We start from the raw sequence: 24,019 nt of genomic DNA on the forward strand, positions 1-24,019 counted from the left end.
TGATAGTGATGTCTCTCTATCCATCTCTCTCTCTCTGTCTCTCTGGTCATCAATATTCTGTTTATTGAATATGTTTGTTTATCTATGAAGATATAACTGAAATTTAGGAAAATAAATTGCTTTATAAGTGGTTTTGTTTTCTTCTGTTTTAATACTCATAATTAACATTGAAGTATTTTTTATTCTAGTGTTTTTTCTTTTTCTTTTCAGCATTTGGTCAAAATGAGTGCCACGATCCTGGCATTCCCATAAATGGACGGCGTTTTGGTGACAGGTTCCTGCTTGGGAGTTCGGTCTCGTTCCACTGTGATGATGGCTTTGTCAAAACGCAGGGGTCGGAGTCCATCACCTGCATCCTGCAGGATGGGAATGTAGTCTGGAGCTCCACCGTCCCCCGCTGTGAAGGTGTGGGTCCTCTATTGTTTGCCAGTTATTTTCCTTTGAAATGGTACATCTAATTTAAAAAACAGACAAGCAAACAAACAATTAACAGTATTGGTTTCCTAGGGCTGCCGTACCAAGTACCACAAACTGGTGCCTTTAACAACAGAAATTTATTCTATCCCAGCTCTAGAGGCTGGAAGTCCAAGATCGAGGTGTCGGCAGGACTGGTTCCTTCTGAGGCTGAAAGGGAGAGCTGTGTTCCAGGCCCCTCTCCCAGCTTCTGGTGGGTTTGCTGGCAGTCTTCGGAGTTTCTTGGCTTGTAGAAGCATCATTCCCGCTTTCTCCATGTGAGAATGTGTCTGTGTCCAAATTTCCCCTCTTTCTAAGGACACCAGTCATATGGGACTAGGGCCCAGTCTAATGATCTCATCTTCACTAATTATGTCTGCAGTACCCTTATTTCCAAATAAGGTCACATTCTGAGGTGCAGGGATTAGGAATCCAAAATATCGTGGGGGAGTACATAATTCAACCTATAACAACATAGTTTTTAGTTAACTATTTTGTTGCCCTTAGTGTAGCTGACATAAATACTGCCTAACTAATTTTCTTCTTGACATTTCCACTCTGGTTGTGTACGTAAGAAAACCAAAAGGGAAAAAATTAAGGAGGATATTACCTTTGATGTTTTCTCAGGTAAAAAAAAAAATTTACTTAGAATGTAAACTCATACCATCCCTATCAGAATGGTCCAAGTGTAATGAGCTAAGAAAGGCTTTTAAAAAATGTATCTCTAGTAAGTGCCAAAGAAATACAGATACTTTTAAAAAAGACATTTTTTAGAGCAGTTTTAGGTTTACGACAAAATTGAGTGCAAGGTACAGAGATTTCCCACACACACCCTGCCCCCATATATGCACAGCTGCCCCCATTATCAGCATCCCACCCCAGATGGTACACTTGTTACAACCGATGGACCTATAGTGACACGTCACCATTACCCCGAGTCCGCAGTTTACATCAGGGCTCCCTCTTGGGGTCGGCCGTTCTTCGGGCTTGGGCAAAAGTACGTGACGTGCGTCCACCATTACAGTATCACACTGGGAAGCCCCTGTGCTCCGCCTGGCCACCCTTCCCTCCTCCTCCCCGCTTGCTAACCCGTATGGGCGGTGGGCGGTGCCTCTCCTGCTTGCTCTGCCCTCAGCTCTACCTCCAGAGTTATTCGTCATTATTTCAGGATCAGCATTATTGTAAATCGTCATTGGCTGATGCTGCTACATTTACAGAAAGATGTTTCTCATTTGCACAGTCTCGTAAATGGTTCAAGACGAGTTGGCGGACCCTGAGCGCCACCCGGGGGTGGAGCCTCGACAAGTCGGAGGGCAGGGGCACAGCAGCAGGGCTTTCCGTTCTCAACTGACTGTTACCGCGTTCCAGATGTGTGCTCTTGTAGCTTTTATATTTTATCGGTGGTAATAAATGGCTAGGTTGTTATCCTTTATAAATAACTAAACAATGCAAGCAGGGCTCTCAGATAAATGGTACTAATAACAGGGCAGGAATGCATACGTTTGCAGGTCCTGCTTGAGCCAAGCGTTTCGCTGCTGACCTGGAAGCGTGAATGATTTTACAAGAAAGAAGCTCAAGACAAGCAAGACTGTCCAGTCTCTGTTCTGACTGCCACGGTGCTCGCTGCCACTGCTGTGCTCGCCTGCGGTGGGCTGTGTGCGGATAGGTGTAAGCTGCAGGGCAGGCAGGTTTCTCCGCGCAGTCGGGGAAAGAGAGGGCACCAGGAAGTGGCAGGTGAGGGTTCCCATAGAGTCAGACAAAAGGAGAAAGTGCCACATTAAATGGGAGCAGGCAGTTCTGTCACTGTCTGGAAGAGACTTTCAGATGAAGTTCAAGGCAAGCCCCAGCTATGGGTTGTTAAACAGCAAAACAGACCCTTAGCACAAGGACTCGTTAACGGTGAATGAGACAGTTGAAGTTTACTTGTGCTTAGAAAGTCAATTACTGAGGGAAAGATTTTTCTCTCTTTATTTGTTCTACATTTAACCTGCCTCTATGCTTCAGCATAGCTCAGTGTCGTTAAAAAACACAAGTTATCTTGAGGGAAAAATTACCGTACAAGAGTACAGCTCTATGGCAACAAGTTTTAAGTTCAAAGAAAGTTGGTGATTTCCTAGCAAAATATAAATTACCCAGAGTGATGCAATAAAAAGTGCAAAATGTGAATAAACAAAGTACCGTCAAAAGAAATAAGAAGGAAGGTTAAAGACGGAAAAAGACACAGGCACCAGAGGCATGCACAAGGAAGTTGTCTGCCTTTCAAGTTCAGAAAATTTTAGCGTTGGGAACATGGCCCCAGATAATGGAAAAGAGGCACTAACTCCTATATCACATTTTATAAAGCCAGTTTCAGCGTGGTATACCCAAGCCAGACAACTGCATTAAAAATAAAGCTATAGACAAAATGTATATTCAAGAAGGACTTACTTTAGGGCTTCCCTGGTGGCGCAGTGGTTGAGAGTTGGCCTGCCGATGCAGGGGACACGGGTTCGTGCCCCGGTCCCGGAAGATCCCACGTGCTGCGGAGCGGCTGAGCCTGTGCGCCACAACTATTGAGCCTGCGCTCTAGAGCCCGCGAGCCACAGCTACTGAGCCTGCACGCCACAACTACTGAAGCCCGTGTGCCTAGAGTCCGTTCTCCACAACAAGAGAAGCTGCTGCAATGAGAAGCCCATGCACCACAGTGAAGAGTAGCCCCCGCTCGCGGCAACTAGAGAAAGCACGTGTGCAGCAACAAAGACCCAATGCAGCCAAAAATAATAATACATAAATAATAATAAATTTAACAACAACAACAAAAAGAAGGGCTTATTTTAGAAATGCAGTGTCAGGTAACTCGCCAAAGTAAATGGTCAAAACATCAAAAGAAAATCTGCCTTCTAAAGACCTCATTCCCATACTTTTATTTATTTATTTTTAATCACCCAAGCAAATTTGAAGGTCATCAGTGCTGTTCACCAGATATTCTGGATCTCTCCCGAGTCTGGCTTATCTTCTTGGCCCCTGTGGTTTGATGAAACTTCGTGAGGGGTCTGGCTAATTAGGTGCGAGTGGAAGTGACATAACCACCTTCTGGCTCAGAGGCTGTAACTGCCACTGCAGGACCCATGTCCAGGTGCCATAGCTCAGCTCGTGGCAGAAAGGAATTGGGGGCAGAGCCCTAGACAAGCACTGTGTGGGAAATACACCTCCCTTATTATAGCTGCTGTTGCACAACTTAATCTAAGTTGACCAGTACAGCAAACTTGAGATCATCATGTAACATTTTACTGTTCAATGTGGTTCATCTGCAGTATAAAGATTAGCATGTCTATTTCATCAGGACAAAGGGATACAAGTTCTAATACACTCAATTATCAAGTGACATGTAAAAGGCAATATATTAAGAAAATAATAGTAATGTGTGACAGTTTGGGTATATTCCAAGAAATATGACAACTCAAAATTTAGGAACAAAGCTTTACTAAACTAAAGGAAACATGTTTGTTTTTATATGGAAAATAAGACTTTTAGGAAATCAGATTTATAAATGTCTTATGTATCATAATTTTTGAAAAATCTGCATTTGCTGTATGTCTTTCTATGTAGTAGCTTTGTATAGTTAGTTAAGCATAAAATAAGTAAAATTAACGTGCTGTGTTTTGCTTATGCTGTACTCTAAAAAGGATTCGCTGTATCACATCAATAAGCATAGGAATTAAATTCTATGTGATGCTGATCTAAGTGGATGTATGATTTCATAGGATGTAAACATGAATGTAAGGACTTAGCTAGGAAAAAACCCTAGTGTTAGTTGGTAAAAATAACTTGTTTTTAAAATTATGACTACATGAAGTAATGAAAGTTTTCTTCAGCAACTCACGTTCATAAAAATGGCTCTGATTTCTTATTATGTATTTTAAACTATGGGAATAACACATATTCTTTGCAGCTTACTTGGAAAAGAAGCTATATCAAGAAAAACATGTGATCTACACAGCAATCGCTTGGTCTTATCCACTATTAACATACTGAGTTTTGTTTTGTTTTTTTTTTTTTTTTTTCGGTACGCAGGCCTCTCACTGTTGTGGCCTCTCCCGCTGCGGAGCACAGGCTCCGGACGCGCAGGCTCAGCGGCCATGGCTCACGGGCCCAGCCGCTCCGCGGCATGTGGGATCTTCCCGGACCGGGACACGAACCCATGTCCCCTGCATCGGCAGGCGGACTTTCAACCACTGCACCACCAGGGAAGCCCATACTGATATTTTTGAATTTCCATCTCCTGTTTTCTCTGAATAAAATTCTTCCTTTGTGAAATTTAGATTATACTATAGGTACGATTTTTGCATCCTGCTTTAAAATATATAATATTCTATTGCAAAGATTTTATCATTTTAACAACATTTCAGAATATCACTTCAAACGTATTTGTGACATTCTAAATATGTAGTCATGTTCTTTTCATAAATTTTTTACTTTTCTTTTTCTATTACAAATGAAGCTACTATAATTACTTCTATAGATTCCTCTTTGTCAGTTTTTTTTGCTAGCATCAAAATTTGGGTAAAATTTTATAAATTTTTCCAGCATTTTAATGCATATTGCTATTTTTCCATAAAAGGAATATTTTTCCAAAAATATTTTTTAACTGGGAACATTTTCTTGTTTTATTTGATCTCTATAGATTCACAAAAGTGATTACAAAGATGGCAAAGAACTTTGAGAAAAAAATAAATAAAATCTGAAAAATGTATGTGGCTAGGCAGAAACATGTTAAATATATGTTATTATTTTAAGTTTTCTGTAGACTTTACAGAAATGCATACTCACTGAGCACCAGGCACATACTTTCCTCAAACTCCCTTTTGTCTGTATAATTATGGATCACTGTTACCCAGCCCTTCAGAAGGATTGGTGCACGCTAGTGCATGTTTATCGCATTTTATTTATTTATTTTTTGTTTTCTAACAATCACCAGCAATTTAGTAAGATGTATGTGGCAAATTATTTTAATAAAATGAACACAGCCCAAAGTGAATAAACACGTACACATATTTAAAAACATACCCACAATCACACACCACAGAGTACTTTAATCTTAGATGTGAGGTAATTTTAAGTTTGTGTATCAGTAGACATTTGTTGACATCTGAATACATGTAAAATGTGGGTATCAGTGGAATTCTCGCCTCGTGACTTTGTTGTGATGATTGAACGTGATAATTCCTGGAGGTCATCTGGCAGACACCACTCACTTAGACTGTGCCATTATTACCATTATTAGATGGGAAGAACTTTGCTGCAGGTTGATGATAAATGCCCAGGTGTGGAATATATGTGCTCTGCTTTCGGTATTGTTAATTTACTTGGGAGTAACTTTTGCTTGAATACTAGAAACCATTAAGTCCATGAACACAGAAGCGAATTCCTGCAGTAACTGAGGTGCTGCCATGGTACATATATGTAATTTGACCTGTTTATACCCTGCATCATCTTTCAGCCCCGTGTGGTGGACATCTGACAGCTTCCAGTGGAGTCATTTTGCCCCCGGGATGGCCAGGGTATTATAAAGATTCTTTAAATTGTGAATGGATAATTGAAGCAAAACCAGGACACTCTATCAAAATAACTTTTGATAGGTAAGAAAAAACTTTGTTTTCCTTAATTTGGACCTGATGACCCATGCATGCCCAATGTTTTTATTTAAATGGATCTTAAATCTTAGAAAGATGACAGTTTTTCATTGGTTCCCCCAAAGGAGTTCACTTAAAAGGAAATAGGCACTTGCTTGATGAATTCTGTTCTTCTGGAATTTTACCCTCTAAGCCCACAGCTGCGGCCCCTCTGCAGACGTGGTGGAGGGCATGGTGGCCCAGACAAGCATTCCCAGAACTCACAGTCGCTGGCCCTTGAGTCCACCTCTGGATTTTGGACCTGAGGCTAGAAGAAATTCTGCGTGGTGTTTGATTGCAAATAGAGCCTTTGGGTCCCTTACGTATCTCTAGAAAGCACAGGAAAAGAGTTCTTTCTCCCACTCTGGGGACGGCTCTGGGGACTGAAGGGCGGTTTGGGGTTGCAGAGCTGGCAACAGCCTGTGTGCAGCAGATTCGTTACCTGTTAATTAGCTACTAGTGGTTCCGTCACTGCAGTGGTATTTGGCTTAGCTGTTTGATAGTGTATTTGATAATCTAAGAAAAAAGAAGCACGCTATTTGAATTCTCCATGATCAAATATTGTCCAGATTGTCTCAACAATCGTTTTGAAGATTAAGAACCAAAAGTACTTTGGAAGGGACCCACATGCTTTCAAATCCAAGGAAGCATCTTTGTTTAGTGTTTCAAGGTTAATTAATATCTGAGCAAACTGGGCTTTCTCTAACAATGACCTTCTTAACTAGACTGAGTTTGGGTTTCTAGTATTCAGAATATTATAATATCTCAAGACAGATGTACATTATTATATTATTTTAAACTAATTTTCTCATTCTCAATGACAGCATCCATACAGGAAAGGATTTTAGCAGGAATTATGTTATCACTTAGTGATTATTTGTATTTGAAGTTATTATTGATATTATTATATCTGATAGGATAATTATAACTCCAGTAGGATAATCTCTCAGAAGAAAGGAAAAAATTGGTTTATGTATTCATTATACTGGAGAATGGATTCTTGCATATAATCTTAGTCACTGGGAAAAAAAACCTTTATAAATATTAAGTAAATTGTTTGGTTTCTTATTAATTTTTACACTTTCTAGTATTGAGAGGGAAAAAAGAAGGCACACATCCTGATTTCCAGCAGCCCAACAAATTTAAATCATTTAGTAAAAATAGTGATTTTACATTCTGGTTTGGCAGAATTTATTAGCATTCCATTTTCAGTTGCCTGAACAAAAATACTCAATTTTTCTCAATCTTATCTTTTTGGTACTATTGAACTGAGGTATTTGCTAAATTCCATTTGTAAGTACCAACATTTCTGACGTCTTCAGACACTTGTGATTATCACCCTGGACATAGTACACCGCCCTTCAATAGTGCATTGGTTTATACCTTGAGCTGTGAGCTGACATCCTAATAAAGGCTGTGTTTGCACAAACAAATTTTAAATTCCATACCGATGTTATTGTTACGCAGTGTGTGCTAGGCTGCCACATGGTGAAAAGCATTTATATTTTTCTTTCTGAGGTTACCCTGGAAATTGTCCAGCTCTCGAGGCCTGTGCCCTCTATCAGTCCTGGCTGTCTCTAAAGATGTAAGATGTGCAAACTTCAGCGCAGATACTTCAAATGAGATTTATTCCATGCTTATCTAGACTTCTTGAATGTGCACTCAGATAACCGTGAAGTCATGGCATCTTTAGAGAACATTTTCAATAGTAAAAGACAGAGCTGCCCTATCCCACCCCAAATGTCCAGCCTGTGGCTGTATTCTGACCTCGCCACACGCTGCACCAATCGTTTGAATTCCCCTTTACGGAAGATGGAAGGTCAGGGACCATTCTAAGTTAGTTGCGAGAATATATCATTATTGTGCATTTGCGCCAAGAGGAGTATGTGATTTAATGATAGGCAGGACAGGGCCCTTTGATTCCGGCATCTTTTTTCAGTGCTCTGTGCCAGGAATCTAAGACAGCCACTCTGTCCCTTCCTCCTCCTCCCCATCAGCAGCGTGCATTGCAGGCCCTGGAGACCCATGGCACAGGCTAGCCTGGAGTTCGGTGTCTGAGAGTCACTGGTGAATCGGAGGCTCCAGTCAGTGAGCTGCTGCCTGAGGGCCACGCCAGACACTTGGAAGCTGGGTCGGCTCTTTGAGGGTGGGATGGGCCCGTTTGCAAAGTTATCTCAGTGCCTGGAATGGTACCTCCACTTCATCACAGAGCACCCAAGGAGCTGCAAGTGCATATAAATGTAATATCAGGCCAGATGATCTGGAAGCATAAGTCCTTCTTGGAAGAAGAGTTAAGCACTTTTTGGAAGCTGTTCTAACCTTTCCAGATCATTGAAGTAGTATTTGGTTTCTGAAGCAGTAATGTGCCCACTGCTCTCCCACTGTCACGCAAGAGTTAATGCAGCTTGAAAAGGCACAGAATTTTTTGTTTCAGGAAAAGTATTTAAAGTATCGTCATGTATTTCGATTGACCCTCTTCCTTTGGGAGATCATGTCACTTCGATTTGCTCATTTTAAGAGATCCATAACCACGTCACACTGGGGAGCATGGACAACAGTTTGAAAATGCGCCGTGATTGACTTTCACTAACTGGTGCGTCTCCGTCTACTGGCTCACAGTATTTTTATTTTAGAGCTGAGTCACTACCCCCGTTTCTGTCTGTGATGCTACTGGATGGAGTACTGAGTCAGAGGGAGGGATGTGGGGGTGAGTCTTCCCCCCAGAAATAAGTACTGTCCTCAAATACTACACGTGCTCAAGTCTTCAAAGCATATATACGTATCTCTGTATCTATTTTGTGTCTCTTGCTGTATGTGGGTTTTTAGTAAGTGAATGATATTACAGGATGTCTGTACGTTAATGCAGCTCTGCAGCTCTCTTCTGACCGGATACGCTTGCCCGCAGATTCCAGACAGAAGTTAATTATGACACCCTGGAGGTCAGAGACGGGCCGGCCAGCTCGTCCCCGCTGATCGGCGAGTACCACGGCACACAGGCGCCTCAGTTCCTCATCGGCACAGGGAACTTCATGTACCTCCTCTTCACCACGGACAATAGCCGGTCCAGCGTGGGCTTCCTCATCCGCTACGAGAGTAAGTGGTCCTCCCTCGCCGGGGCTGTGCCCGACTGTCGGGTTGAGTTCCACACGCGTGGCCTCATTGTGTCACGGAGCAGGAGATGTGCTGGGGATGCATTTCTAACGCCAGTCAATGTAAAAAGCAACAGTTCTGCCCGCCTCTGTCCACACTGCACTGCGCCGTCGTCAAGGCTTTCTCTTATTAAGGACAGAGAGCCTTGGGGAGTTTTACTTCACAACTCAAAAAGAAGACATATTCGTTTATTATAGAGTAAAACAATTAAATAATTAAAACAGTGAAACGTGTTCATTTACTGCAAGATGTAATAATAAATTTCTACTATTAGAAAATATACCTGTTGGCCAAAAGAGCCACAGGGCATGTCACTAAAATTATATCTCCTGAGCAACATTTTTTGTTAGAAAAATGGTTAGGGCAGTTGTGGTACTTATTTGTGAGTATGCATGTGCCTGTTTCAGTCAGCAGAGAGACTGTAACTAAGAGAGAAGGAATTAAAACTCGGTTGAACTTTTACTAAATGACAAACACCTGTTGTTGTTATTAACAACTGTTAAAAATGTTTAAGAACAATTATTAGACATATTTAAACACAATTGCTAAAATATCATAATGCAGTGTATTTTGCAAAGCAATCCCAATTCCTTCCCATTTTTGTTTCCATCCATCCAAATTTGGCTCTTAGCTTTAGCTTCTGAAATTAGGAGATCGAGGGATTATATTATTTGATAGTAATATTTATACATGGGTGCTTCTGGAATGGAGTAGAGTGCAGTTCAGCCTGGGAATGCATTTCTAATGCTAGTCAATTTAAAAAACAGTAATTCTTCTGTTCTCTGAAAATTCTTCACTTCCAGAGTGGAATGAAAGAAGATGCATGAGAGTAGCTCAATACGGAATCTGAAGGAATAAATCCTTTATATTTTAGGATTTTTAAGGTTGTTCTTTTTCAGAATCTTTCCTAAAATAAACTAAACAAAGTTTTAATGTTGTTGTAAAAATACATATAATTTTATAAATGCATGAATGGGGCCATATCTAACATGCTGAGTTTTTCATCTTTTTTTCTTTTTCTTTCCTTCCTTTCCCCACATTGCCCACTGCTACTCATGTTAATCTTTCCCAAACCCTATCCAACAGCTAAAATTAATAACCTGTTGTATATATTTCTCTTTTTTTTACATGCTATCTATATAATTATATGCAAACATATATATGCAAATACACATATAAGGTTATTTTTACTTTTTGATTAAAAATGGAATTATATTAGACTTGTATTCTGATAACAAGAAAATTGATTATTAATGATTTAAAGATTAATTTCAGATTTAATTCAAAGTTATTATGCTTCATATATATACATCATTTATTTCAAAGTTACCTATTTTTAAACTTGTACATTTTAAGAAGCAGAAACTTTTGTATTTCATTCCTTTCTTAACATTCCTCTAAGTTATCAGTTGTCTTTGGAGTGAAGATGTGTACACATCACATTCATCTGAATTTGTACAACTCCTCAGAGTTGATCTGCTAAGACGTATTCTCTCCACCCCATCCTGCACATTTTTCTTAAAGCTACATACAATAGGTTGGCCTCTGGATATAGAGTTGGGTGAAACTTAAGAGAATAGTTTTAGGTGCTGACAAACACTAGAACAGAGTATTCTATGTTCTCTCTCTCTCTCATTTGCATGCCATAGATTCTTTTGCCTATTTCTAGTCCCTTTTGAAGAAACAAGTTCTAAAGCCCATATGTAGGTAGTAGAAACTAATGTCATTTGCTTCTCTACCTCATTTAGATAAGTGGGTTGTTCTTATTCATGATTTCTGGAAAATCAGGGAAAGTCAGTCACAAGTTCCTATTTAGATTGTCAGCATTATATAATATAAATTTATTGAGTAGATAATTCTAACAATAATCATTATAAGCTGAAAAGACTGAGTGCATTATGTTTCAGGGTTCTTTTTATTTATCCTACGTTTGAAAATGGACATGAGTCTGAGTAAGACATGATATAACCCAGTGATCCTCAGAGGACAGTGCTTTTTGCCATTTTCCCTTCTTTTCCTCAGTAAAAGGAGGCAAAAACAAACCCCCAGCTGGTGTGTTTGGAGGATAACTGTGCGAGTGTCTTAAATGTCTGATGCCTTGGAGCCTGGAATTCTTCTCCCTCCTTCTTTACTGGAAAAGCCGGGGCTGGCTCTGTAGTTCTGGATGAGGGCAGTGGACAAGATGGGCAAGGTTGCTACGGCATCAGACCGTCCACAGCTCTGCCTTAGAGGGGACCTTGTTCTGGACCTTCATCCCCTCTCATCTGTGGACACCCGTGACCCTTCCAGAAGGCCCGGGCCCCAGACATCCCTGGTGCGTCTGTGTGTGAGAGCATTGACAGCATATTGGGAGACGGTCACCAGGAAGGAAGTCACCCTGAAGTTTGACTTGTTGTCACCTCACTTGACTTACCTCTGGTGAAGATTTCGAGGAGAAACGGGAAGCGAGCACACACGAGTGCGACGCAGGACCTGGCACTTGAACGGGAAGCAGAGCCAGGAGGGGCCTGGCCTTCAGTGCGTGGCTGTTGGGGCTGCCGCCACAGGCACCTGCGGGCTTTGCAGCTGGCCGGGGCCCGGGCCGCTGCTGCTGGGGCAGGCACTTCTCGGGGGCCCCGTGCCGCACTCACACCCGCGGCCTGGGTACGAAGCCTGCCGAAGGAGCGGTTCTTCTCAAACACTGCTGTGCGCTAGTCTTCACCTGGGGGTCCTAGTGAGATGGAGATTCCTCAGCTCGAATTCCAGGTATTAAAATGGAGCGCGTCAGAATTCTGGACCTTTGAGTGAGTCCTCAGGTGATCCTGAGGGCAGTGGGTGGCCTGTAGGTGGCAGTGGGTGTCCGAGGCAGCCCAGGCAGGCCATGGCGGGTGCTGCCTGCTGCACGGGCTCCAGGTGGAGGGGACCTGCAGGCAGCTGCAGAGGGACAACAGAGGTAATGGAAGAGTAAAGGACCAGGAGAGAAGCACAGAGAGAGAGAGAGAGAGAGAGAGAGAGAGAGAGAGGAGAAAAACGTGGGAACGACACACCTTACCAAGCCCTTTGTCATTTTGACCATTTCTAGTACCCTTTGAGGAAACGTGTTCAGAACCCAATACGCAGACACTAGAAAAATAATTGCACCTGCTCATCTGACCCATTTTTAAAGAGTGGGTTGCCCACGACCCAAGAATGGTTTACATCAAATTTTTACGCCATTTAAAAATCATAAAACAGCCCGTTTCCCTTTTGTCTTTCATCAAGAATGGCTGACACTGTACACTTTCTTGCTTTAAAAAGTGTTAACGACCCCACCTCATGCCCAGACGGGCACATGGCAATCTACTCTACAGACAGAGAGCCTTGCGGGGTGACCACACTCTGCTCAAGTTTCGCTTATTTCTGTCGTGGTTCCGTAAAATAGTGTGAGCCGCTGTAAACGACATTCATTTCAGCTCTTTCTGAACTGTAGGGCAGCAGGGTTGAAGCCAGTTTTTCAAGGTTAATTCCTAGAAGCATACCCATGGTTGCAGTTCTACTCTTGTACTAAGTTTTAGGAATCGTTGCTCTCATAAATATAGTGTCCCTTTACAGTCTGTGCTTTCATTACTTTATTCCTTATAAGGAATGGGGTACAGCTTATTCATATAATAGTAATTGCATTATCCCCCAGAATAATCATTTGTTCTGCTTGTTTGTAGAGACAGCTTTGAGCCACACTTTAAAATCATCATAATTGTATAGGGAATTGAAAAATAAAATGGTAAAAAATGAAAAATGGATTTCTCAAGTATATGGAGATTTTCCATTTAATTTTAGCACACTTCTTAGAAATGCCTTTTAATAATGTTTCTAGAAAGAAGCAAGATTTACTAAATGTAAATGTATATATCCTACTATGCAATTCATATACTGTGCAATTTTTTAAAAATTTGTGATAAGCAGTGTGTAGTTTGTGGGGTGTGTGTGCGTGTGTGTGTGTGTGTGTGTGCGTGTAGTTTTCTTTGATTCAGTGACCTTTCTTATAATCAGAAAGGGAGACTGGTCAAGGTGTAATGGTAATAAATGCAATACAACTGCAAATTAGATACAGCACACACACACACACACACACACACACACACATGCACATACACAGAGGAGACAGAGGAAAAGAGAAAAACAGTCAAGGACTTAGGTTTGAATTTCAGTGAATAATTAACATGACAAATTTACTTAATTTTGTAGCCAGTTTCTTCATCTGTAAAGGGGGTAGTGTAACCCCTATTTGTAAACCTTCAGCTGTGAAAAGCGCCCGCACTAAAGCGTGGCAGATAAAAGATGCCCAGAGACTGTCCGTTCTCTTCCTTGACTCGGACTTCTACGGAACAGAGAGCTGAGCAGCACGTTACTGACATGCAACACGTAAACGTGATCTGCACACGGACAGTTTCACAGCGACCATCTTCCTTCATTCACCGAACAGCAGATTTGTTCAGTCACTTATTTGACAAAAGCCAAATGAAAAGAAGTATATTTATATCATGTGTGTCAAAAAATTCACAGCTGCATTAAGTTTCAAGGAAGAAACGGTTGGTACAGAGTGTGAATATATTCACGGCTCCAGTAGGATCCACTGACCCAAATGTTCCTCTGTGTTGTCCGGGCTGGAGACCAGAGGGCAAACATGCGCTGAGCGAAACCCCGAAGCGCATTGTTTACTTTTCCTTCAGAGCAACCTGTCTGCCTGTCCTCACCCCTAGATGTGACTTTATTTAAAGTTCCCGTCCCCTGAGTCCCATCACCTCCTTTGCTGCTTCACTCGCGCTTCCCCAGCACTGTCTTGTTCCGGAATTCCTGTACACGGCAGCTTCGAGGTGAACCCGTAGTCCAGTCTATGGCCAGTCCACGCTCAGGAGTCATCCCCACGGGGACTTCCCTGTCTCATAAATGGGACGGCCAAGGATAACAATATCTGCTCGTTTCCCAACTCAATATTTGCACCCATTATATTGTAAAAATAAATGAATGAATAAATAATGGCGTGTAGTTGGTATGAACAAGCGGTTATGACTTTAATGATTTTACTTATTTATTAGTTCAGTTTCACATGTGAAGAATTCCAAATTTAAATTTGTATGCTTTAGTTTCCTCTGATATGTTTCTCTATTTTCCATACACATTTTGTATTTCCTTACAATTTATGAATTTCATTATGGACACTACTCATTAATACAGCTTTTGCACGTTGTCTAAAATAGTAATTCCTTTTATTGTTATTCTCTGCAGTGCAGTGACTGTACCGTCTAGTGATCACAAGACGTCATTTGGTGAAATGGAATAATTTAGTTGGCTGGTTTTTCAGGACCCTGGATACGAATTCATTTCTTTGTCAGAGATTCTTCTTTTTAGGAAATTCTGCTATTGATCTTGAGGCTACAAAACCAATCAGCCTGTTATTATGTACTTGCTGTGTTCAGGGCATTGCTGTGTACAAGCTCTGGGGGTGTAGTGAAACCTCATAAACACTCCCTTAGAAGGTGAACGTGTGTGTGTGGGCGGGTGTCTGTGCAGAGAGGGAGGAGCAGGGTAGATGTTGGATCTTGGGGCAGACGATGGCCACGCTGCTTTTGGTATATCCGCAGCTCATGAAGGGGTGTAAGGCATGCATGCATTTGTTGACATACTTTGCAAGAAGTCAGGACAGTTATATCCTGTTGTTAAGGTAGTAGGTGTGTGTTAGCTTTGCAATATTAATTAGAATGACTAATTTTTAAGAAAAAATTCTTGGGAAAAGTGATGCTATATATTTTTTTCACTTTGCCTCTTTTTCTTTTCATTGTTTTATTTATTTTTTCCTTTGGAAAACTTCACTATGATAGTCTTTTCTGCTGTCTGTTAACGTGTGAGGTTAAGAGCACAGGCCTACAAAGTGCAAAGTTTGCTCTTTCTGCCAATTCTGAAATGAGATGCACGTTCTAGGAGTTCCCAAATGACCCTCAGGTTTGATAATTCGACAGAAGGACTCAATGAGCTCACTGAAAGCCGCTGTACTCACGGTCACATTTGTCACTGGAAAGGATACGAATGAGAACCAGCCGAAGGAAGAGGCACAGAGGGGGGACTCTGAGATTGGTCCCGACTCAGAGCTTCCAGGCGTCGTGTCCTCATTGAGCCATGGACAGTGTCACCTCCTCCCACCCATGACCTGTGACACATGCACAGCTTACTGCCAACCTGGGAAGCTCATCTGAGCCTCCGTGTCCAGAGATTTTATCAGCGTTTCATTACATAAGCATCATGGATTGAATCATTGCCCCATATGGTTGAACTAAGTCTTTACCTGCCCCCGTCCCTGTAGGTTAGACTGAAACCGTGTTGCCTCAGGGCACCCCACTTGAGAAACCTGCTGAATATAAACCATTTGGTGTGGTCCCGGGGGCCCACCGAGAATAACAGACACTCCCACCACTCAGCAAATCCCAAGAGTTTCAAGGTCACCTCCTAGGAGCTGTACTAGTCTTGGAAATCACATTTCTTACTGAATATTTTTGAATGTGGCCATCCTACTTGTGTTTCTGTCCTATTGGATCACATGTTGCTGCACTAAAGAGGAAATCACCTCACTTCTTATTTAAGAAACTCACCCCTTAGCTGTACTTCATATATTTGACTTAATGAGGGAAGGTATATTCATAAGATAACATCACTCAAACATTGGTAAAACATATACAGTGATTGGAAATATTATCCCAAATATCATTTTAGGGGAGTAAACAGTCTGAATATTGGTAATACTTTAATATTTTTGCATAATACTTCAAGTCATAATTGCAGTGTTTTGAAACTTACTGAGAGAGTTATGTGTAGCAACAGCAAGTCTTTTTTTTAATCTGTGTGCATTCCTAAACATCACAATGATATTCTCTTCCCTTATTCCCATTTTTCCTATCTTTAAAAATATATATTATTCTAAAAATAAAGAGAAATGTTAGAGACAGAGAAAATAAACTCTTGTAATGACATGATCATCATTACTTGACTTTATATAGCACTTTACTTTTTAACATCTTTTAGCAAAGGCTAATTGTAGCCATCTTGAAAGTGGCTGACTTAAGTACAAATCTAAAAGAAAAAAGAAATGTGGAAATGCAATTTTAGAAAATTAACTCCAGTGTAGTTTTAATTTGCATTATGTGTATGGGCTTGGGTGGATGTATGCAAATATATGAAAGTTGAAGTATGACTGCCAAAATCTATTTGGTATATCAAATATCAAAGGAAGGGGAGGGGGAGGGATGGACATAGAAAACAGAAAAACTTCGACTTTATTTAGTACAGTTCATTGCTTTTCAAATGAAAAAAGGTAAAATTCAGGGAGGTCAGCAAATTATTCAAGATTGGCACTACTTAGCTATCATCTGTAGCTAAGGGTAATGATATACATCTTTCTACAAAAAAACAAGGCCCAGTACTTGAAAATGTATTGGTTTTCACATGAATAGATTATCGATTCGCTTGCATGATTTTCCAGGTCTGATGATGTCTGGGAATATCTTGTATGTATTATGGCCCCGATATTTTTTTTCTATAACCCAGGAAGATCCGTGTCTGATGGTTTTATCTGTGCGTCCAGGTGTGACTCTGGAGTCGGACTCTTGCCTTGACCCGGGGATCCCTGTGAACGGGCATCGGCACGGCAGTCACTTTGGCATCCGGTCCACCGTGACCTTCAGCTGCAATCCAGGCTATACACTGAGTGACGACGAGCCCCTGGTCTGTGAGCGGAACCACCAGTGGAACCATGCGTTGCCCAGCTGTGACGGTAGGTGGAGTTCAGCGCAGCCGCAGACCGGGCAGACGCGCAGGGAGATTCTTTAAACAGTCTGGGTGGCGTGCATTGTATGGGGTGGTACGATATGACCGAAGGGGGCCTCCCATTTGAAAGCTTGTACACCTTAAAACTACGGCCGTTGAGCATGTGAAGATTACCTGGCAAATCTTCTCCATGAAGCAGAGCTTCTATTTAGAAATGAAGAACAAAACTTATGGGCTGGCCTGCAGTTTCATCCCCAAACACTCAAGCTTGCAGGGCTTGGCGATGTCCACACACCCTCACCCGTGGCGTTTATTGAAGACTCTACGTGAGACAGCGTCATGGGTATACGCGTGTTCCACCCTGTCGCACCCGATCGTCCTGCGAACCGGTCCAGGCGTCAGACAACTTGCTCCAGCTCTGCCCACCTGGTCTGTGTTGCCTCTGACTCTTCCCTACGGCAGAGCTCTTCCCCAGGGGTGGGGCAAGCCTTTCCTCTGGAGATCCCCCGGTGGTTTTGTGTGTGTGTGTGTGTGTGTGTGTGTGTGTGTGTGTGTGATACCAGCCACTACCCCTGTCTGCACAGATCTGCTCTTGGAAATCTCAAAGTGAATAACATTCTTGATGATTGTGTGTTACTGTCTTATGCAGCTTTACACCATGCAGTGTACAGTTACAATAGCAAGATGGACGAAAATGTTACTTGTGATCATTTGCGACAGTGTCAGGGATTTTGCCTTTGGCAGTGACTATAACCACGTGGTTATATTCATGACCAAAGGCCATGAAGAATATACATGTATAAATATATATAAAATATATATCTGTTATATATATATATATATAACAGATATACATTCTTATACATATTTCCATATAAATATTATCTCTATATTTCCATTTCCATTACTTTTTATAGACTTCAGGCATTTCCACTCAAAGATGATATATTGATATATTCATGAAAAACCTTGACTTCTTCAAAATGATTCACCAGAAATAACAGGGCATGGGGCAATTGTGCTTAGCTACAGACCGCTCAAGACCTTTGACCTTTCTCACCAGAGTATTAACCCAAACAATAACCGGTACTCTGGGAGACAGACTGCGAAGTGCAGGTGGACAGCACACAGTGGTTGGAGGGTGTCTTGAGAAGAATGCGCAGAATCCGCAAAACCAGGAGGGTGGGGCGCGGCCCTCTGGGCAGAAGCAGACGCCGGTTGAGCACCCTCTCTGTGGGGCCGGCGCATCAGAGGCCACAGGAGGGGGCGCGGCCTGACGCGAAGCATCAGCTATGTGAGGCAGGGGTGAGCCCGCTGGGGAGGGACCCCTAGGTGCGTGTGCCTCCTTTTACTTTCCGTAATAGGGCTCTGAAAGAGTTCCAGTTTTGTGCAGAAGATGAGCGGAGACATTTTTCTTTTCCTGCCATAGGTTATAATTATACTGTATCAACTCCAGTATTTGCCTAGGGAAAATGTTATAAGAACCCAAATCATTGTCATATTATGTTGACACCACTTTTCTATTTACCAATCTCAAATGAACTGTTAATATAGAAATATGTATTGTAGCAGGGCAGCCTGTAGAAATGTAGAGGATTGTCAAAAGGTATATTCCTTACTACTCAGCCATGAAAAAGAGTGCAGTATTGCCAGTTGCAGCAACATGGGTGGACCTAGAGATCGTCACACTGAGTGAAGTAAGTCAGGCAGAGAAAGACAAATATCATGTTATCGCTTATATGTGGAATCTTAAAAATTGATAAAAATCAACTTTACAAAACAGAAACAGACTCACAGACATAGAAAACAAACTTAACGGTTACCAAAGGAAAAAGGGGAGGAGCAAGGGATAAATTAGGAGTTTGGGATTAACAGATACATACCACTATATATAAAATAGATAAAAAGGGGAAGGATTTACTGTATAGCACAGAGAACTATATTCAATATCTTGTAATAAACCATAATGGAAAAAGAATCTGAAGCTATACACCTGAAACTAACACAGTATTGTAAATCAACTATAGTTAAATCAAAAACTATTTTAAAAGGTATATTCCTAATTCCCCTTATCTTCAATTCACTATTTCAATGAAAGAAAGTGGCAGAAATTGCCCAGGTGTACATAGGTGTATAACTACAGCACGGACCGCAGGCACCTTGGCCCCGTGTTTGCCGTACACGAGATGTATCAGAGCCGACTGCTTCCTTCAAAGCAGGTGAAAAGGGATGAAGACTTGCAGACAGTAGTTAGGAGTAAATTATTCTAGGAAGATGTGTCTCCTTATTTGCATTCTTTTTTATATTAGACTTTAAATAAACTCTAAAATAATATATCACCTTAACAAATATATAGAGAACCATAATATAAATGAATCTACCTATAGAAAATATCAAACTTAATAGTAGACTATTACAAAAAGTCCCATGAAATTCAAGAACAGAACAACTTCCTCAGTATCAGAAATGTTATTTGACATTGTCCAGAAGATCTTAACTAAGGCAATAATTTAAGAAAATTATATCAATGATAAATGTTAGAGAATATAACCATTAGCAATAATAAGGGTTCAGTATGTGACTGCATTCAGGATAAACATAAATCAGTAGATTTCCACAAAGAACATAACATATTAGAAGTAAGATAAAATACATATATAGAAAATAAAACCCTAAAAACTGCCAGGAATGTATCTAACAAGAAATATGAAGGCTTATATTTTTAAAAAATCAGAAATTTACAATATAATACAAAAGAATAACCTAGAAATGGAAATACATATTATGTTTCTACATGGCAAGAATGAAATTTAAATGTACAGATTTTCTACAAATAGAGTTTAAAGTTCAATCAAATCTAATTAAAATTAATTTGGGTTTTTCATAGAAATTTATAGACATTTAAAAATTAATCTAGAAGGGTAAAGGCTGCAAACAGCTAAGAAATACATATTTTTAAGAAAGATAAGGAAGGGCTACACCACCTAGTATCAAAGAATACTGAAAATTAATGATTGATTAAAACAACATGAAAATCAGTGCAGAAATACAGAAACAGATTAATGATACAGCATAGGGATCCTAGTAATGTATCGGTGCCCATATAGGAACTTAATTTATGAAAATTATTCCAAATCAGCGAGAGGGGATGACATATTTAATAAATAATGTTGGTCAAATGGGATATCTGAGTGGGGTTTAAAATGTTAAAAAAGTAAATCAAAGTTACACATTTAGCTGCACTTCCTTCATTCTCGTCATCTATGTTTCACTGTATAAATATACTGCCATGTTTTATTCCATGATACTCTGTATGAAATTTGAGTTATTTTGAGCACCCTTTCATGCTTTTTTGGCCAAGGGTATATCCTCCTCCGTGAAACACTTGTTTTTTCCTCCTATTTATACTGGGTCACATACCTTTCTCTTATTGAATTGTAAGCACTGCTTGTATATTTGGAGACCACTCCTTTGTTGGATCAATGCATTGTGAATGTTTTCTCTCACTCTGTCTCTGTCTTCCTCCTCTTCTTGATCTCTTTTTAAAAAATTTTAAAATCTTTTTATTGGGGTGTAGTTGCTTTACGATGTTGTGTTAGTTGCTGCTGTACAGCAAAGTGAATCAATTATATGTATACACATATCCCCTCTTTTTTGGATTTCCTTCCCATTTAGGTCACCACAGAGCATTAAGTAGAGTTCCCTGTGCTATATAGCAGGTTCTCATTAGTTAGCTACTCTATACATATTAGTGTATATATGTCAATCCCTATCTCCCAATTTATCCCACCTCCCCTTACTCCCCTTGGTGTCCATACATTTGTTCTCTATGTCTGTGTCTCTATTTCTGCCTTGCAAACAGGTTCATCTGTACCATTTTTCTAGATTACACATATATGCATTGATATACGATATTTGTTTTTCTCTCTCTGACTTACTTCCCTCTGTATGTCAGTCTCTAAGTTATGACCCAGCAATCCCACTACTGGGCATATACCCTGAGAAAACCATAATTCAAAAAGACACATGTGCCCGAATGTTCATTGCAGCACTATTTACAATATAGCCAAGGTCATGGAAGCAACCTAAATGTCCATCAACAGATGAATGGATAAAGAAGATATGGTACATATATACTATAGAATATTAGCCATAAAAAGGAATGAAATTGGGTCATTGGTAGAGACGTAGATGGATCTTGGTCTCTTTTGATGAATAGAATGTTTTCATTTTAAAGTAGTCTAATTGTTCAGTGAATTCATTGGTGATTGGTGCTTTCCAGGTAGTGTTTAAGAAGCCTTGCTACCCGCAGCATCATAAAGATATTCTATTGTTTTCTTTCAGAAAACTTAAAAACTTTTAAAGCTTTATTGAGATATAATTAAAATGCTATAAACTGCCTGTTTAATGTGAAAAATTTAAAATGTTCTGAGATATGTATACATCCATGAAACATCACTGTGATTAAGAACGTTTTCATCACCCCTGAAAGCAAACACTAATTTTTTAAAAATTTCAAATATATACTTTAAATCCATCTAATTTTTTGTTAAGTTAATAAGTAGTGTCTAGATCCATTTTTTTCCCCAGTAGGGCTTTCCAATTGAGACAGTGTTATTTATTGGAAAGATCATACTGTCTCTTCTCTGATGCACTATTTTGTCACACAAGTGACTATATAAACATGAGTCATTGGTTTTGTCCTTTTGTTTGTCCCTTGAGAAATTTTACTTTTTAATTCTTAGAAAACCTTCTAAAGAAATATAGAAATAATAAATGAAAAACATTTACATTTCACTATATACAAATTAAAAGTTCCATTGAAATTTTTAAAAGGTAAAAGAAAAGGGTCAGATTACAGAAAATAATTGCACTGTCCATGTAATATGATTCTAAATAACTGTGTCCTGTAAATGAATGGGAGAAGAACAACAACACAAACAAAGCAATAGGTCTATGGGGGAAACACACACATAGGCGATTCACAGAAGTACACAGAAGGTCAAAAAACGCTTTAAAATATGCCCATTCTGACTAGGAATCAGGAAAATGCAAATAAAACACAATCGTTTTCCTCCCTTGTTGGATTTGCAAAAAAAGTAGAAAGGTCGTATTACTCTATTAATATATCATTGTGGGATTAGGAATCTGCATGTTCATTATACACTATTACTAGGAAACGTAAATAATACACTCTTTGAAGGAAAGAAAAAGCAAGTCACAGAACAATGCGTGTCATGTATATGAGCATGGACACATAAGTAATTACAGACACACAGTGTATGCATAGAAAGTGACTGGAAATAGATATTCTAAAGTTATAACTATAATGCTTTCCTTTTGGGACATTAGTAGGCTATCGGGGAGAATGAAGAGAGACTTTTTTTAGTTCTCCATGTTATGGTGTTATTTGAATTCTTATTACCTATTTTATTTTTGTATTAGAACTTTAATAATAAAAAAGTAAATACAGTTCATGCTTATGACTACTAGAGAGTGTCAGAAAGCTACTAGCTAATGAAAAATTTGTAAAACTTAAGAATGTCATAAATATCAGTACTGTACCAAAATATTTACTCCTTATTTGGACTTCTTTATTAACAACAGTTGTACTAAGAACACTAAGTATGGTAAGGGCCTAACCCTTAAAATACTTTAGTGTTATTCACACATAACTGAACATCAATCAATATATCACTTAATCCAAAATTTGTGATAAGTTAATCATATGACTAATTCTATTGAAGTATTTACATTGTATACAAACGCATGGCTTCATTGGAGGTTATTGTGCAGTTTTAATTGTTCTTTTTGAACTAGAGCTAAAAATGGAATTTAGAAATAGAGCACATATCAGCTGCTCTCTTTTTTACAACTTGAATTTGAGGTAGGCCAGTTGAGCGTCTACTAAAATGAGGCTTCTCCAGTGATTTTCACTGCAAACTTTTCAGCCTGAGCTGGAGAGATTGAAAATGTCAAGTCCTCTGATCATGACTCCACCACTCTACAGAAGTGGGAGTTGGCACCTAGTTCATCATAGAAGACACGCCAGTCATCACATTAGCTAGATTCTTGATTTGGTGAAGAAAACTGACAGGTAAAAGTGAGAGTCTTATCCTGACCCATCTGAGATTTTTCATTTTGACTTTGAATGGATTCTTCTCAAAAGAGAACAACATATACATGTTAAAATACTCTCTGTGTATTCTTGACTTAACACTGCCAACTTACTTTGTTTAAATATTTTAATATCTATCCAAGATTATTTTCTACTTCTGTCTAGCCAGCAACCTGGGCATTTCATTACCTGAGTCATCCTCATCCTCCAAGACCAGGTTGCCCTCAACCTTCACCAGAATTCTTCTGGAATTGTTCCAGGTCACCAGCACTACTAACTTTCCTGACATCCATTTCTCCTTATTTGCAGTTTCATAAAGTTTAACTTTAAAATGTATAATCTAATCTAATCATATATATTCTTAGTTCATTTGGACTGCTATAACCACATGCTACAGACTGAGAGGCTTATAAACAACAGAATTTCTCTCTCACTGTTCTGGATGGTGGTACTCCAAGTTCAGGGTGCCAGCATGATTGACTTTTGGGGAGGGCCCTTGTTGGGTTGCAGATAACCATCTTCTCACTGAGTCATCTCACCGTGGAAGGGGCAGGGAAGCTCTGTGGGGCTTCTTCTATCAGGGTACTGATCCCATTAATGAGAGTTCGGCTCTCATGACCTGATCACATCAGAGGCCCCACCCCTGATACCATCACATCAGGCCTTATGATTTCAATGTGAGTTTCGGGGATACAAGCATTCAGACCATAGTATATACATATATACACATGCACATTTAATCATTTAATACAGTCTTCTCAGTTTAAATTCAAGCCCCTAGAGAATAAGAATTGAAGAACTCATCTAAAATACAACCCTTGGGCTGGGATTCCAGTGATGAGTAGAAGTTCCCAAAGTAGCCAACATGCAAAGA

At 40.0% G+C, this 24,019-nt stretch overlaps 1 protein-coding gene across 4 annotated transcripts in view; it reads left to right on the plus strand.

The window, feature by feature from the left end:
- Positions 1 to 24,019, plus strand: part of CSMD1 (CUB and Sushi multiple domains 1) — a 1,661,506-nt gene that overhangs the window by 1,345,615 nt on the left and 291,872 nt on the right. For all 4 annotated transcript variants that reach the window (XM_067022449.1, XM_067022447.1, XM_067022448.1 and 1 more), the window contains exons 15-18: positions 211 to 405; positions 5,933 to 6,071; positions 9,010 to 9,197; positions 16,846 to 17,034. In XM_067022449.1, coding sequence (XP_066878550.1) covers positions 211 to 405; positions 5,933 to 6,071; positions 9,010 to 9,197; positions 16,846 to 17,034 — 711 coding nt within the window. The remainder of the gene's footprint in view (positions 1 to 210; positions 406 to 5,932; positions 6,072 to 9,009; positions 9,198 to 16,845; positions 17,035 to 24,019) is intronic.

This window comes from Kogia breviceps, chromosome 20 (genome assembly GCF_026419965.1).
Source record: "Kogia breviceps isolate mKogBre1 chromosome 20, mKogBre1 haplotype 1, whole genome shotgun sequence".
Classification (NCBI taxonomy): domain Eukaryota; kingdom Metazoa; phylum Chordata; class Mammalia; order Artiodactyla; family Physeteridae; genus Kogia; species Kogia breviceps.